The sequence below is a fragment of the Mustela erminea genome, chromosome 3 (assembly GCF_009829155.1).
Source record: "Mustela erminea isolate mMusErm1 chromosome 3, mMusErm1.Pri, whole genome shotgun sequence".
Taxonomy (NCBI): domain Eukaryota; kingdom Metazoa; phylum Chordata; class Mammalia; order Carnivora; family Mustelidae; genus Mustela; species Mustela erminea.
The window spans coordinates 92,216,566-92,234,607 of record NC_045616.1 but is presented as its reverse complement, the minus strand read 5'-3'; the positions used below and the strand labels follow the sequence as shown (position 1 = coordinate 92,234,607).

The window sequence follows — 18,042 nt, the reverse complement described above, 5'->3', positions numbered from 1 at the left end:
TTCCCTAAATTTAGGACTGGCCCTGATGCCTTGCTAGATAGACCCTTCCTAAACAACACACTGCCCTTGCTTAAGCAGACTCATGGCATCGGTCTTAAAATCTGTATCGTAGCTAAATCTACAACTGGCCCAATATGTTGTTTTATTCCCCAAATATTTGACTTCATAAGCTAACTGGCTGTAAAAGATTATTTTCAACTAGCCTATCTCCATTTAGAAAATTTGCTATGACACAGACAAAATGCTTACTATGTTATACTAAGACACATCAATACCAGACCCTAGATCACATCACCTTTTTCCTCTTCAGATGGGAGGAAATTATTCTGAGAGTCTTTTCTTTCTTAAATGAGGCATAAGAGGCACTGGTGAACAATTAAATATCTATATAAGCAAGAAAAATTAATTTCTTCTATAGTATTCTTAACAAACAGTAATGGCCCATTGTATGATTATAATTTCAATGTATCTTCAAATTCCATTTACATACAGACACCATGAACTTCAGTCTTTGAAATACCATTATATAGGAGCATTTTGTTACTTAGATCCATTTGCTTCTCTTTCTTTTCTGTTAGACTCACCTTGAATTGGGATGGGAAAGATTTGAATTGGGATTTGAAGCCAACAAATTATTGCTCATTAGATTGATGGGTGGCATCATCATACTACCTCCAGCGTGTGGATCATCTTTCATGCTATTAGAATTAGTGCCGGGATTGATGGCGTTTAGCGGTTCACTGATTACAGGTTTTGTATCTTGAGACATAGCATGAGCATTTTCAACAGCATCCTGTTGACAATGTCCACCTTCACACTCTGTCTTGTTTGGTTCTAAGATATCTCCTTTTCCTCCTTTGACTTTAATAACTCTGACTTTGATCTCCCTGGGCTTTTTCTCTTTTTCTATTTCCTGGAACAGATACATCCAACATCTGAGTCAGAAGAATAGTTATTTTTGATATGATATGATACAGTTATACCGGCTAAAAAGAAAACAGCTTTTACCTTTCCCAAAACTGGAGTACCAAGCAGTGAATTAGTATATGTTGTTTTTCTTTCATCTTTCATAAGGTCACTTTCTTTAGAATTCTCTTTTAGCTTTATGAATGAATTGACTTTCGCTTCTTGTAGTAATTTAGCTCTCAGTTCTGGTATGAATCTGATAAAACAAGCAATATCAACCAATAATCTTTTTATTTATGTAGATAAAGTATTTTATCTTTAATAGACCATATAATCAATTAATTTACATATCTATAGCATAAATAAGCTATCAGTAATGAATGCCAAGAGATGGTATAATATTTAATTCAAATTGCTTCCTGGTAGAGATACATCTTCCAAAAGTTTTTTCATGGGAATTTACTATATAAAATTTTACAGAATAAGTTTATATGAATAAGATTCCTCTTGTGATGTAAACTTTACTCAATAAAAGTATTTTTCATTTTGATAAATTATTCTTTCAAGGAAAACTCAGGCCATTTAATCCTTTTTGTGGTTCTTTAAAGTTACAGTACTTAAAAGATGAACTAACTGGCTTCTGAAATCCTTATTCTAGAGAAATATTTTTAGTACAAAAATTTAACAGAATATATTAATATTGAAGGGAGATCATTTTGGTTGTGGTTTGAATTTTTAAGTTACCTATTTTTTATTAGAAAATCCATTCATATGGCTCAAAATTCAGGAGGCTATATTGAAAAGTCTCCTTACCCTGCCCTGAGTTACACAGTTCCCCTCCCTGAAGCAACTATAAACATCAGTTTGGGGAAATTTAATTTAATTTTCTTTAAGCTGCACACCGAGTATGGGGTTCAAACTCATCACCCCAAGATCAAGAGTCATGTCCTATACTGACTGAGACAGCCAGGTATCCCTTAGTTTGTGGAAATTTTAAAATATCATTCCATGAGTAAATTCTTCCCCAGTTTAGCCCAATCTTGCCAAAGCTGTGCAAGACGTATGTCTAGAAAAGTGTAGTGTGAAGAGATGAAGAAAACCACCAGTGTGATTCATTTAGCTGAATAAGAACATGTCAGACTTCTGTCAAAACGCCCTTGTACTGCAGAAGGTTCTGTGAAAGGGAGAGGCCTCTTATCAAAGGAAAGGGACTTCCCCAAACATTTTCCGAGGATTCCATCATTGGAATTCAAGAATTTTCACCCATCATACTAAAATCTTAGCATCTAAGAACCCAAAAGAAATCAATGTGGTCTACGTAGAACTGATAGGAGCAACTTTTAAATTCAGTAATGGGCACTCTCTTCATCAATGGCATTTTGAATATATCTTCTTCTCATTTTTTTTTTGTTTTATATCAAAATTCTTGTTTTGTTCTATATTAAAATTCTTTAAAAAAAAAAAAGATTTTATTTATTTATTTATTTGATAGCTAGAGGGGAACACAAGCAGGGGGAGTGGGAGAGGAAGAAGCAGGCTTCCCACTGAGCTGGGAGCCTGATGCAGGGCTCGATCCCAGGACCCTGGGATCATGACCTGAGCTGAAGGCAGATGCTTAATGACTGAGTCACCCAGGCACCCCTATATTAAAATTCCTAAAGTTCTAAGTACTCTAAACTATTTTTTTCACCTTTTTCTAGTTCAGTCTATCTTCAATGGCTGTTCCTGGACTTTAACATACCTAACCTTAAGTCCATCACATTTTAAAGTGACATTCATCTTTTCTGACCTCACATCCAAAAGCTAACTGAATGACTCTGTAATTAAAGAAAAAGAATTTCTGGGGCACCTGGGTGGCTCAGTGGGTTAAGGCCTCTGCCTTCGGCTCGGATCATGATCCCAGGGTTCTGGGATTGAGCCCCGCATCGGGCTCTCTGCTCAGCAGGGAGCCTGCTTCCTCCTCTCTCTCTGCCCACCTCTCTGCCTACTTGTGATCTCTGTCTGTCAAATAAATAAATAAATAAACTCCTAAAAAAAAAAAAAGAATTTCTGTTTCTTTTGAAGCCCAAATAGAAAATGTTGCGGTTTTGGTTGTTTGTTTGTTTGTTTTAGAAACACTGTTGATTCTAGCCAAAATATGGAAAAAGCCTAGATGTCCATCAACAAATGAGTGGATAAAGAGGTTATGGTATATATATACTATGGACTATTACTCAGTCATCGAAAAGAATGAAATCTTGCCATTTGCAATGACATGGATGGAACAAGAGGGTATTATGCTGAGTGAAAATGTCAGTCAGAGAAAGACAAATACTGTATTATTTCACTCATATGTGGAATTTAAGAAACAAAACAGAAGAACATAGGGGAAGGGAAGAAAAAAATAATACAAAATAAAATGAAAACAGAGAAGGAGGCAAACTATAAGAGACTCCTAACTAAAGGAAACAAACTGAGGGTTGCTAGAGGGGAAATGGGGGGATGGGGTAACTGGGTGATGGGCATTAAGGAGGGCATGGGATGGAATGGGCCCTGGGTGTTATACGCAACTGATGAACCACTAAACTCTACCCCTGAAACTAATAATACACTATATGTTAACTAAGTTGAATTTTAATAAAAAATTAAAAGAAAAGAAATACAGCTGACTTATAAATCTACATTGCCATTATACAGAAGGGCTAAAGGCATGTTCCCTTTCTTCAGGGAACTTCCACTTTGGTAGGGAGACTATGACAACAAACACTATAACAGAAAGTAAATAAAGCAGAGGAAAAAAAATCATTTGGGAAATAAAAGCCAATTATAACATATAGGTCAGAGATGCTACCAGAAGAGGAAAAACCAGACTATTCTGAGTCAAAGGTACAAATGGGAATAAAGCTAAAAAGTACTGATTGTTTATTTACTATCTGCAGGCCTATGATTACCATTGAAAATATGTATAAAGAGCTTAGCACACTGCCTAGGACGACATAACTGTAATGAATGTTAACTACAATTATTTTTATGGGTAGAATTTTCTTCATGACACCTGTAAGTCTACCATAGACCTTGTTAATAAAGGAACTAAGTCTTTGTTAAACTGAATTTTTGTGTGTGTAACATTAACCTATGTAGCAATTCTCATGCTAGTAAAATTCCCTAACATAAAACACTAAGAAGTCCACACTCACTCAACATGCTTACTTTTCAATAAATCCATCTCTAGTAAAGTACTCATGATGCAAAAGATCAGTAGATGATGTCCTTTCAGCAGGATCAATTTGTAAACAAGCCTAGAAAATGAAAAAAAGATTCTAACTTTAAGTAAGGTCTTAACCAGAGCTCTCTAAGGTAAAAACTAAATTTATTTGACATATGTAGAAGTAAATAATTACCTGGAACTAAAACCATTCTTGAAAAGACGGATTTAGAGCTTAGGAATTTCTGACAATGAGTTCTGACCATTTACTTCCCTAAGAAATTTGTACTTGCAAAGCATTAATATAGGTTATATTTCCTAGGATTCTGGCCAAAACAGAAGTCAGTCTGTTTCTGCTGGAATTAGCAGAAATTAATTAGTTCATTTTGATCCTCTTATCAGCACTCTAAGGTGGAAAGTTCGTGGATTATTATTTCCATTTTACCGAACTAGAAGACCAGTGATTTGCTATATTATTAACTCATATTGTCTGAATCCTAACCCATTGCTTTTTCTTTTTCTTTTTTTAAAAGATTTTATTTATTCATTTGCAAGAGAGAGAGAACACAAGCAGAGAGAGCAGCAGGCAAAGTGAGAGGAAGAAGCAGGCTTTCTGCTGAGCCAGGAGCCAGATGCAGGACTCCATTCCAGGACCCCGGGATCATGACCTGAGCCAAAGGTAGCCAGCCACTTAAAGAACTGGGCCACCCAGGCGTACCTCCATTGCTTTTTTGATGGCATAATAGAACTTCACAAACATTGAAGCCCCAAAATCTTTTAGTATTCCACTATGAGAACAGTTCTTTTTTTGTTTCCCTATCTTGGTAACATTCAACTGAATTAGAGAAACAAACAAACAAAAACCCCACAAAACAAAAACAGATGATGGAAGGAAGAGTTCTTAAAATAAGTTGAACATGATAAATTTATATATAATCAAATAACTAGTTGTAAATAGAAGATATTTTTAACCAAAATATTAAATATAGAATTTGAATAAAAGCCATTTGCCTTATAGTTTTCGTTTATTCCTTTAGAAGAAGGCAAAACATAATAATAATTGGTAACTTTTATTGATGTTTACTGTGTGCCACACAATACTCTACCTAGCTTTTTCTTATAACTTGATGCCAACAACAACCCTACAGGTAGGTATTATTATTATATCCCCATTGTACAGATAAGGAGACTGAGCCCCAGAGAAAGCAAGTAATTTGTCTAGATCAAACAAACAGAAGAGTAGAATTAAAATCCAGAAAATTCAAGGTAATTGAATATAATGTTACATTTTTATTTCAAAATTTTTATGTTTAAATTGATTCATGAAAAAAGTTGTAAAGATCTGCTATACAACAATATGAATAGAGCTGACAGTACTGTTCTACACATTTTAAAATTTGGTAAGAGGGTAGATTTCTTGTTATGTGTTTTTTTACCACAATAAAAATATACTGACTCACAAAGCAAAATTGAGTTCATTATTTTATGATGGGAGAATACCCAGACCCTTAAAACTGCAACTAGCTAACAATATGTGCTTATTTTAGAATATGATAATAATCCATCAATAAAACTTAGTAAGTACATATTGGAGCACCTGGGTGTCTCAGTTTGTTAAGAGTCTGCTTTCAGCTCAGGTCATGATCCCAAGGTCCTGGGATTGAGTCCCACATTGGGCTCCCTGCTCAGTGGGGAGTCTGCTTCTCCCTCTGCCCCTTCCCCCCTCAACACTCATGGTGTCTCTTTTTCTCGGAAAAATAAATAAGTAAAATCTTTTTTAAAATGTTAAAAATTCTGCCAAAGTCATAGCCTACTAGAGGCAGACAAATTAGTCCTTCTTTGAATAATATAATTAGAAAATTTAAATACATGCCTTAGTTTGGAAAATATAAGATACTATACTTTGAGAAACAGACAGGCAGTTTCTTTAAAAATTAAACATACACATACTTTAAACCCACCATTCCACTCTTAGGTATTTACTCAGAAGAATAAAAATATACATCTACAAAGACTTGTACATGAACATTCCTATTAATTTTGCTTGTAACAGCCCAAAATAGGAAATAACCCAAAACAGGGAAATAGACTAAAAATTGTTGTATATCCTTATAATGGAGTCCTACTCAGTAATAAAAAGGAATCAGCTACTGATACCCACAAAAACATGAATGAATCTCTAAACCTTAATGCTGAATCAAAAATTATATACTATGTAATTCCATATATATATCCTAGAAAATGTAAACTAATCTATGGTGATAGAAAGCAACTCTGAGGTTGTCTGGGAACAGAAATGGAGTCATAAGAGGATTGAAAAAGGATAAGAGGACATTTTAGAGTTTGATGGAAATGACAGATATCTTGATTGTGGTAGTTGTTTTATAGGTATAAAAATCTACCAAAACTCATCACATTATGCATTTTAAGTATGTTTAGTTTACTATACATAATTACATCATGATAAAGTTTAGAAAATTTGAACCTAGAAAATGATATAAGCTCTGACCCAGATATTAAGATGGATTTTAAAGTCACAATAATCAATCAAACTGGTATTTACACTAGAATAAAAAAAGAAATCAATGAAATAGAAACAAACCCAAGCACATGTAAGCATTTTGCCTATGATAAATGTGGCACTCCAAGTCACTGGATTACTCAAGTTGAAGAAAATATTTGCAACATATATGACAAAAGACTAATATGCCTATTATTTTACAAATCTATGTGGGAAAAGGTTAGTCCAATTACAAATAGTTTAATGGTTCTTTTTTTTTAAGATTTTATTTATTTATTTGACAGATGGAGATCACAAGTAGGCAGAGAGGCAGGCAGAGAGAGAGGGGGAAGCAGGCTCCCTGCTGAGCAGAGTATCCGATGCAGGCGGAGGGTGGGGGGGCTCAATTCCAGAACCCTGGAATCATGACCTGAGCCGAAGGCAGAGGTTTTAACCCACTGAGCCACCCAGGTGCCCCTTTTTTAATGATTCTTAAAACAAGAACTACAAATAGTCAATTAGTATTAGTAAAATGTTCAACCTTTCCTGTGATGATATAAATGCAACTGAAAAAAAGATGGTATTTTAAACTTACTAAATTGGCAAATATTTTGGGGTGCCTGGTTGGTTCAGTTGGTAGAATATGGTAACTCTTGATCTTGGGGCCATGAGTTTGAGTTCCACATATGGTATAGAGATTACTAAAAAAAAATTGGCAAATATTTTAAAAACTATAATATCTGGGGCGCCTGGGATATCTGTCTGTCAAATTTTTAAAAATCTTTAAAAAATTTTTTTTTAAAAAACTATAATATCCATTGCTAGATTGAGAGTGGGACTTTATATCCAGTGCTACTACTTGAGAGTATTTGAGTATAAATCAGTGAAACCTTTCTGGAGGGAAAAATAGCAAAATATATTAAAAATTCTGAAAAAGTATAAACCCTGTGGCCAACTAATCACAATTCTAGGAATTTATCCTAAACAAATAATAAAGCAAGTTCAAAAGACTTTTTAAAAGATGTTCACAGGGGTGCCTGGGTGGCTCAGTGGTTAAGCCGCTGCCTTCGGCTCAGGTCATGATCTCAGGGTCCTGGATCCAGCCCCTCATCAGGCTCTCTGCTCAGCAGAGAGCCTGCTTCCTCCTCTCTCTCTGCTGCCTCTCTGCCTGCTTGTGATCTCTGTCTGTCAAATAAATAAATAAAATCTTAAAAAAAAAAAAAAGATGTTCACAAAATCATATCTACCAAGAGGGAGAAAACCTGAAAACAAATATTCAAAACTGTAAGATCAGTTAAACTATAGAACAATCTTACAATGAAATACTATGTAACCATTGAAAAATATGATGTGGTTCCATATTTACTGTCAGGGTTACATAACAAACAGGTCACAAAACTATGTGAAGTATGTCATCTTTTAAAAGCATAAATTTCTATGCACATATTTGGCTGGCAAAAGTCTAGAAGTATATAAATCAAAATGTCACTAATTTTTCCCAGATTGTGGGAGTTGGGAAAATCTTAACTTCTTCTTTATGTTTATCATGTATTCTCTACTTTTTCTATAATCATTATGTAGTCCTTGTATAATTAAACCCATGACATAAAAAATAAATTCAAAGGAAAATGTAGCAAACAAGTCTAATTCTTTTATTTTTTTTAAAGAAATTTTATTTATTTCTTTGAGAGAAAGAAAGAGAGAGAACAGGAGTGGGGGGAGTGAGAGGGACAAGCAGTCTACATTCTGAGTGGGAGCCCACTGTGAGGTTCAATCCCAAGACCCCGAGATCATGACCTGAACCAAAAGCAAGAGTCAGATGATCAACCAACTCAGCCACCCCAGCACCCCTGATTCTTTTTTTAAAGATTTATTTATTTATTTTAGAAAGAAAGTGAGCATGAGTGGGAGGGGGAGAGGGAGCGGAAAAGAGAACGTTAAGCAGACTCTGCACTGAGCACAGAGCCTAATGTGGGGCTCAATCTCATGACCATGAGAGCATGATCTGCACAGAAACCAAGAGTCAGAGGCTTAACCAACTGAGCCACCCAAGCATCTTGAGAGAATCTCTCTCTATTTTTTTAAGAATCTATTTATGTATTTATTTATTTATTCATTCATTCATTTGAGAAAGAAAGGGAGAGAGCACAGAGGGAGTGTAAAACGGAGAAGTAGACTCCCCACTGAACAGAGAGCCCAGTGAGGGACTTGATCCCAGGACCCTGAGATCATGACCCAAGCCAAAGGCAGATGCTTAAACTGACTGAACCATCCAGGTGCCCACTGATAGAAAGAATCTTAAACAGACTCCTTGCTGAGTGTGGATCCCACCATGGGGCTCAATCTCACAACCCTGAGATCATGACCTGAGACAAATCAAGAGTTGGGACACTCAAATGACTGAGCCACCCAGGCACGCCAATGAATCTGATTCTTAATAAACTCTAGTTTTCTCCAGATACCAGTGAAATAATTTTTTCTGTTAAGAATCCTTTTAGAATACTCTTTTGATGCTATATATCATATGTTTAGTAAGTTTATCTAAGTAACAACAGCAACAATTAAAATAACCATGTTTGTTGACACCTTATTCAAGGCCCTGTGCTCAGAACATTTTCACCATTACCTCATTTAATCTTCCAGCCCCAGAAAAATAAAGACCATTATTGTTATTTTATAGCCCAGTAAACTGGGCATGAAGATTAAGTGACTTTCCCAAAGTTACAGAGCTAATTAGTGACAGAGCTGAGTTTTAGTCTATGTGATTGCAGAGCCCTGTCTTATAACACTACACCACACTTGCTTTGAAATTTAGGTAACTACATTTTTTTAAAAGGGCTTTACATCAGAAATAAGATACCTCAGTTGACCCTGAGAAAGGAAATTAACTAGATAGAGAAAATAAATAGAAGTAGATTTACTTTCTACAGTAAATTCTCTTACTTTTTGAATTTTGCTCTAAATATATTGGTAAACTTATTACCTAGTTTAAAAAGAAATTTACATTTTAAAATAATTAGAAAATGTTCTAGTATAACGCTTTTGTTTTCTCCAAACCCCAAGTGAATTTTGGCATTAGTATACCCTCAAACAACACTAAAACTACAGTTGTCAATGCCCGGTAGATATCTCAGGATACCAGTTTACATGGAACAGAGCCCTAACTTGGATAGACTGGCTATTAAAAGGTGGTGATAAGCATGGTAAGTCCTTTGAATTTTTCCAGTTTACCCATAAGTATCGTTAAAATTGGAATAAACTAAAAGTAATGGACAGGATTATCCTAGGGAGTTTTCAGTTCTAACAGTCTATTAATTTTAATTTTTCTGAACTAAAGATGTAAAGACAGGAAGATAGTAGCTTCTAACAGATAACATTATAAATCCTTTCAGAATTTCAATAAAGTAATATCTTAAAACTGTATTATAATTTATGCAAATTTCCCAGAAATAAGTTCTTAATTCTTAACATACATGAACTATATCTGCCAACAATCCATTTAACTTTGGGTATTTTTTTCTTGCATTTTTGGGGTGTTGAACTTGAGGAAGGACCAGCCCAGCAAAAATGGGACTCTTGGAAAAGATATTCTGTAAGTGAGGAGTCAAGTTGCCTGAAAAGAGAAAAAAAATACGAATATAAGAAAACAGAAATTAATCTACAATCGAAATAAACAAATTGTGGGGTGCCTGTGTGGGCTCAGTCATTAAGCATCTGCCTTCCCGGGCTTCCTGCTCACCAGGAAGCCTGCTTCTTCCTCTACCACTCCCCCTGCTTGTGTTCCCTCTTTCACTGTGTCTCTCTCTGTCAAATAAATAAATAAAATCCTTAAAAAATAATAAATAAACAAATTGCTGTGTGGTCTGCATTAAATTACTAAAAAAGAAGAACAATTATGTTCTTTTAATTTTTTAAGGTTGAACAAGAAACTATCTGAATATAGCACAAAAATTGGAAGTTTCCCCAGTAATCTGTTGATAGCATGTAAGCAGTAGAAAATTTAAAGCCACCAGGTTCATTTTCATTTCCCAAAATATAAGACATAATATATAATGCTATCAGGAAAAGCAAACCTTTACATATTTCCATATGGGTATCTAAATAGTCTAACAAATGTTTATCAGCAAAGCCTTACTCAAAACAGCTAAAATATCTAAATTATTTAGAAACAGAAATATTGCAAAGAAACAAGGCTATACAGTAGCAGAAGAATGAAAAGAACTGTGAATCGGAGCGGAGAGAGCTAAGTTCCAGCACCAGTTTCATTATAACTATTTCTGTGGCCTTGGGCAAATATCTTCCCTTTCTATGCTTCAGTTTCTTTATATGTAAAATGACAGACTTAATCCCATCATCTCTAACATCTTCTAACGTTACTCTCAAAACCAGAACATTAAAGGTGACCCAAAAAGGGTGATGCTTTAAGACTCCAAACTGTATCTGTTGTTAATATTTATCCAGACTTCATGATTATTATAGTTGCTCCAGTACCTTCCTCATGATCCTATAACTACATGTCTGTATAGCTTCTCTATCACAAAAGGAGCTCCTCAAGCGCATCATACCCAGCAATTGCACTACTGGGTATTTACCCCAAAGATACGGATGTAGTGAAAAGATGAGCCATATGCACCCCATGTTCATAGCAGCAAAGTCCACAATAGCCTAACCATGGAAAGAGCTGAGATGTCCTTCAACAGATGAATGGATAAAGAAGATATGGTCCATATACACAAAGGACTATTACTCAGCCATCAGAAAGGATGAATACCCAACTTTTGTATCGACTTAGATGAGACTGGAGGAGATTAAGTGAAATAAGTCAAGCAGAGAAAATCAACTATCATATGGTTTCATTTACTTGTGGAACATAAGGAATAGCATGGAGGACATTAGGAGAAGGATGGAGAAAATGAGGGAAAGGAAATCAGAGGGGGAGATGAACCATGACAGACTATGGACTCCAAGAAACAAACTGAGGGTTTTAGATGGGAGGGAGGTGGGGGAATGGGTTGGCTTGGTGATGGGTATTAAGGAGGGCACAGATTGCATGGAGCACTGGGTGTTATACGCAAACAGTGAATCATGGAACACTACATCAAAAACTAATGATGTACTGTACAGTGACTAATATAACATGATAAAAAAAGAAATACATTTAAAAGAAATCACTGAAACTCCATGAGCAAGGCTAACTAACCATCAAGATGTTTGCGTATTCATTCAAAGCAGATCATTAAAAAAGTAAAAGCGCTCATCAAATATATTTTTGAATAAGTTATTTAATTACCTGGATATCTACAGTAGTTTAAAAAAAGTTATCTCGATAAGTAACTTTCTATCTCTAAGTGCTTCAAAAAGATACCTAAATCAACTCTATTATTTAAAAGTCCTCTTAGAGAGATGCAAATATATATAGATGCCAAAAAAATTTTTTTTAGGATTTTATTTATTTATTTGACAGAGAGAAACAGTGAGAGACCACAGCAGAGGGAACGGCAGAGGGAGAGGGAGAAGCAGGTTCCCCACTAAACAGGGAGTCCCATGCCAAGCTTGATCCCAGGACCCTGAGATCATAACCTCAGCAGAAGGCAGATGTTGAAGAAATTGAACCACCCAGGCACCCCTACAAGTCAAAATTTTAAAACAACTTTCAGACAAATTGAAGTAGGTTTCTACTGTACCATTTTTCTTACTATCAACCATTAGCAAATGACTTAGCTATTTGCAATCTGGCAAAGAAAATGCTATTTACAAAAACAGAGAAGAATTTTCTACCTTCCTTATCAGCCCGAGGCATACACCTGCTGCCATCTGTCAAAAAGTAGCTTCCCCGTTCATATAAAGAAAAAACTGAATTTGAAAATCAAGCAGAATTGATAAAGTAATATTTACTTTAAGCATTTAACAGTGTATTTCAGTAGTACCCACCTACTTTTAAAACAATTTTATGAAGTAAATCCAAATCAGAGCTGCTAGGAAGATAGGGGTTTCCAGTGGCCATCTCAATGATCATACAACCCAAAGCCCAGATATCTACAGGTCTGAAACAAACAAGAATAAATCATTTTTTATGGAAAAATATATAAAATGTCTCTTTTTTATGATTTTATTTATTTATTTGAGAGAGAACATGAGTGGGGTGAGGGGCAGAGGGAGAAGCAGACTCCCCGCTGAGCAGGGAGTCCAACATTAGCTTGATCCCAAGACTTTGGGATCAAGACCTGAACCAAATGCAGATGCCCAACCAACTGAGTCACCCAGGTGCCCCTAAAATATCTCTCCTAAAAAAATTTTTTTAAAGATTTTCTTTATTTTAAAGATTTTATTTATTTATTTGGCAGATAGAGATCACAAGTAAGCAGAGAGTCAGGCAGAGAGAGAAGAGGAAGCAGGTTCCCATGGAGCAGAGAGCCCGATGTGGGGCTCAATCCCAGGACTCTGGGATCATGACCTGAGCCGAAGGCAGAGGCTTAAACCACTGAGCCACCCAGGTGCCCCTAGATTTTATTTATTTATTTGACAGAGATCACAAATAGGCAGAGAGGCAGGCAGAGAAAAAGACGGGTAAGTAGGCTCTGCTGAGCAGAGAGCCCAATGTGGGGCTTGATCCCAGGACCCTAGGGATCATGACCTGGGCTGAAGGCAGAGGCTTAACCCACTGAGCCACTCAGGTGCCCCTCTTCTAAAATTTTTTAAAATAATGTTCCAGCCAAAGAAAAAAATCATGATTAGGCAGTATCATTAATAAATTTTCATCTTAATATCATATGACAACTTTAGGATATATATTAAACATTACCACATTTTATTAATATATTAAATATCTTATATTTAAATCACATGAGAAGCCATATAGTAGTTCAGATGAAAAGTAATTATAATTCTAAAATTGTTCCAGATACTTACATAAAGACATTATGGAATTCCAAATTCTTAGTCGGGGGGAACATGGAGTTCAATCCCAAACCCTGAGATCACAACATTAGCCAAAACCAAGAGTCAGATGCTCAACTGACTAAGCCATTCAGGCATCCCCCCGCCGACTAAGAATTTTAAATAGATAAAAAGGAGCCAAATCTCACATTCAGTGAGCTGTATGGTTCACTGACCCAAATGATAAAAATTGTAAGGTTCAATAACTGCTATATTGGTGAAGCCATGGAAAATGAACACTCCTATGTACCATCCTGGGAGTGTAAACCATACGACTTCTTCGAAGGGAAAATTGACAAAAGCGACCAAAATTAAAAATGTACCTACTTGGGGCGCCTGGGTGGCTCAGTGGGTTAAAGCCTCTGCCTTCAGCTCAGGTCATGATCTCAGGGTCCTGGGATTGAGCCCCGAATCAAGCTCTCTGCTCCGTAGGGAGCCTGCTTCCCCATTTCTCTCTGCCTGCCTCTCTGCCTACTTGTGATCTGTCAAATAAATAAATAAAATCTTTTTTTAAAAATGTACCTACTTTTGACCAAACAACTTTACTCCTAGGAATTTAACCAAAGATCTACTCACCCATGTGCACAAAGATAAATGATATGAGAATTCCAGAAGCATTGTTTGGGGTAGAAAGAAATTGGAAACAACCTAAAATCCTTCATATGAAAACTGCTATGTAATATTTTATACACCCACACTACGAAATATTATTCAGCTATCAAAAAGAAGGAGGTATATGCTAATATAAATTGATCTCCAAGATGAACTCTCAAGCGAAAAAAGCAAAATTCACTGAAGAAATCCAAGAACATGTACATAAACGGAGAGATAATGGTGTGTTCACAAAAAGGAAGACTCAATATTGTCAAAACATCAACTCTTCCAACCTGATCTATAAATTCAATGCAATGCCAGTCAAAATCCAATTTGGATATCAACAAATTGATTCTAAAGTTTATATTGTTAAAAAAGAGACAACTGGCCCCAAATGGAGTCACTTGTGCTAAAGCCCACCTCACCAAACTAAGATTAGGGGCCCCTGGGTGGCTCAGTCCATTAAGCCTCCAGCTCCTGATTTCGGCTTTGGTCATGATCTTTGGGTCATGAAATTGAGACCCATGTCAGGCTCTGTGCTCACTGCAGTCTCCTTGTAATCCTCTCTCTCAGGGCGCCTGGGTGGCTCAGGTGGTTAAGCATGCAACTCTGGAATTTGGCTCAGGTCATGATCTCAGGGTTCTCGGATGGAGCCCTGCTTCCAGCTCTTGGCTTAGCAGAGTCTGCTTGAGATTCTATGCTTCACCTCCGGCCCATGTGCTCTCTCTTTCTCAAATAAATAAGCTCTTTAAAAGAAAATAAATTCTCTCTCTCCTTCTCTCTCTGCCCCTCCCCTGCCTCGTGCTCTTTCTCTCTCTAAAATAAATAAATGAATAAGCAAATTCTTCTTAAAAATACTTAATTAGTTTCAACTTCTCCCAGAAGTGGACTCTTAAACCAGTCAATCTGGATTTACATGGTCAACACTAGTGAGGTAACCTACCTGACAGAACCCTGCTATCCCCTAAAGTTGACCTTACCACAAACAATCTACTCTTTACTAGTAACTGCCTTGTTCTGCCCCATTCTACCTATATAAGTCTTTCCATTTTGTACAGCCCCTCAGTGTGTCTTTTGTCTGCTAGATGGAATGCTATCTCATTCACAAATCGTTGAATAAAGGTATTAAGATCTTTAAATTTTACTCAGCTGAATTTTGTTTTTTAACAATATGGAAAAGCAACAGACCCAGAATAGCCAACACAATGCTGAAGAACAAAGTCAGAGGAAAGCTACTACCTGACTTCAAGACATATTATAAAGCTACAGTAATCAAAACAGTATGCTATTATTGAAAAAATAAACAGATCAAGAGAACAGAATATAGAGTCGAGAAATAGACTCACAAAATATATTCAACTAAACTTTGAAAAAGAAGAAAATAAAATTCAGAAGAGAACAGAATGTCTTTTCAAAAAGTGATACTGGAGCAACTGTCATCCATGAATCAGTATCAGGATCCTGAGATCGAGCCCTTAGTCAGGATCTGCACTCAGTGTAGAGTCCACTTGTCTGTTCGTTCCTCTCCCTCTGCCCCTTTGCCCCCCACCCCCCACTGTCTGTCTCTCTGTCTCTTTCTCTCTCAAATAAATAAATAAATGAGCTTAAAAAAACTATTGCACTAATCGATATTTAGCCAGATGAGTTATATGAAGTTATATGAAGAACTTCTATCCACCGAAAAACCTGCACATGAATGTTTCCAGCAGCTTTATTCGTAACTGCAAAATGCCCTTCATTAGATAAAAGAATAAACAAATTGTCAAATATACATACAATGGAGTACTAGTGATTAAAAAATGACCTATTGAGACATAAAGCAAAACAAAACCAAAAAATGAAGGAAACTTAAATAAACATTGCTAGGTGAAAAAAGCCAGTCTGAAAATGCAATATAACATATGACCCTAAACACATGACATTCTGGAAAATACAATAGTATAGAGAAAATACAATAGTATATAGTAAAAAGATCAGTGGTGGCCAGAAATTCAGGGAGGAGGAGGAAAGGATGAAAAGATAGAACACAGAGGATTTCTAGGGGTGTGGAAATATTCTGTATAATACTGTAATAGTGGATAAATGACCTTATACAGTTGTCAAAATCCATAGGAATTCAACACAAAGAGTGAACTTTAATGTAAACTATGGATTACATTAACTATGGATTATAATTAACAATAATACATATATAATGTTTTATCAATTTTTAAAGATTTTTTTAAGATTTTTATTTATTTATTTATTTGACAGACAGAGATCACAAGTAGGCATGGGACCCCCTGCTCTATGGGAGGCCTGTTTTTCCCTCTCCCACTCCCCCTGCTTGTGTTCTCTCTCTTGCTGTATCTCTCTCTGTCAAATAAATAAATAAAATCACTGAAACTAAAGCTGGCTGTAAAGATCAACAAAGTTGACATTTAACCAGAATGACTAAGAAAAAGAGGGAAGACTTAAATTATAAGAATCAGAAATGAAAAAGTAACATTACTACCAACCTTACAGAAATCAAAAGGATTATAAAGGAATAAAATGAATAATATATGCCAACAAATCAGATAACTTAGGTTAAATGGACAGTTTCCTAGAAAAACACAAACTATTAAAACTGGCTCAAGAAAAATAGAGAATCTAAATAAACCTGTGACAAGTGAAAAACTAGAATTCCTAATCAGAACACTGCATGAAAAGGAAACCCCAGGTCCAGATGGCTTCACTGTTGATTCCATCAATATTTAAAGAAAAATTAAGACCAATTCTTTACAAACTCTTGCAAAAAACAGAAGAGGAAGAAACACTATATAGAACAAACTGGTATTTACCAGAAGGGAGGTAGGACTAGGGGTGGCTTAAAGAGGTGATGGGTATTAAGGAACACACTTGTGATAAGCACAGGGTATTGTATGGAAGTGTTGAATCACCATATTGAACACCCGAAACTAATTTTATACTATATATTAACTAACTGGAATTTAAATAAGCATTGTAAAAAAAATCGATAGAAAACTATAGACCAACATCTCTTACCAATATCTCTCATGAATATGGACAAAAAATTTCTCAACAAAATACTAACAAACTGAGTCCAGCAACAAATAAAAAGAATTACACACACTGTGGCATGTAGAAAACAATAACACAGAGAGAAAGAGAGTCCTAAATATAAAGAACAAATTAGTAAGAGCACCTGGCTGGCTTAGTTGGAAGAGCATTCAATTCTTGATCTCAGAGTTGAGAGTTCAGACCCTGTGGTGGGTGTAGAGATTAGTTTAATTAATTAATTTAATTTAGTTAAAAACTGAGAACCATAAAGAACAAACTGGCAGCCGTCAAAGGGGTAGGGAGATGGGTGAAACGGGTAAAGGGGATTAAAAGGTACAAACTTAAAAAAAAAAAAAGAGGTAAAAACTCCCTGTTATGAAATAAATAATTCACAGAAATGAAAAGCACAGCATAAGGAACAAAGTCAATAATATTGTAATATACTTACAGTGGTGAACACTTCATAATGTATATAACTGTTAAATCGCTATGTTTTATACCTGAAACTATTTTAATATTATGTCAATAATACTTCAATTAAAATGTATGTATTTAAAATATATGAATTCGGGGTGCCTGGGTGGCTCAGTTGGTTAAGTGACTGCCTTCAGCTCAGGTCATGATCCTGGAGTCCCAGGATCGAGTCCCACATCGGGCTCCCAGTTCCATGGGGAGTCTGCTTCTCCCTCTGACCTTCTCCCCTCTCATGCTCTCCCTCACTCTCTCACAAGTAAATAAATAAAATCTTTAAAATAATAAACAAACAAATAAATAAAATACATGAATTCATATGTATTTAAAATATATGTATTTTTTAAATATTATATATATATGATTGTTTGCTCTTGCTTCTGTGTTGCTATACTCTTGGTTTGGTATT

The 18,042-nt window shown here is 35.7% G+C and overlaps 1 protein-coding gene across 2 annotated transcripts in view; it reads right to left on the bottom strand.

The window, feature by feature from the left end:
• The window catches only part of LOC116586568 (serine/threonine-protein phosphatase 2A catalytic subunit alpha isoform), a 133,647-nt gene that overhangs the window by 83,157 nt on the left and 32,448 nt on the right, over positions 1–18,042 (bottom strand). For both annotated transcript variants that reach the window (XM_032336714.1, XM_032336716.1), the window contains 5 exons: positions 12,522–12,634; positions 10,064–10,203; positions 4,096–4,184; positions 1,009–1,162; positions 585–913 (listed from right to left, as the gene is read on the bottom strand). In XM_032336714.1, the coding sequence (XP_032192605.1) occupies positions 585–913; positions 1,009–1,162; positions 4,096–4,184; positions 10,064–10,203; positions 12,522–12,634 (825 nt within the window). The remainder of the gene's footprint in view (positions 1–584; positions 914–1,008; positions 1,163–4,095; positions 4,185–10,063; positions 10,204–12,521; positions 12,635–18,042) is intronic.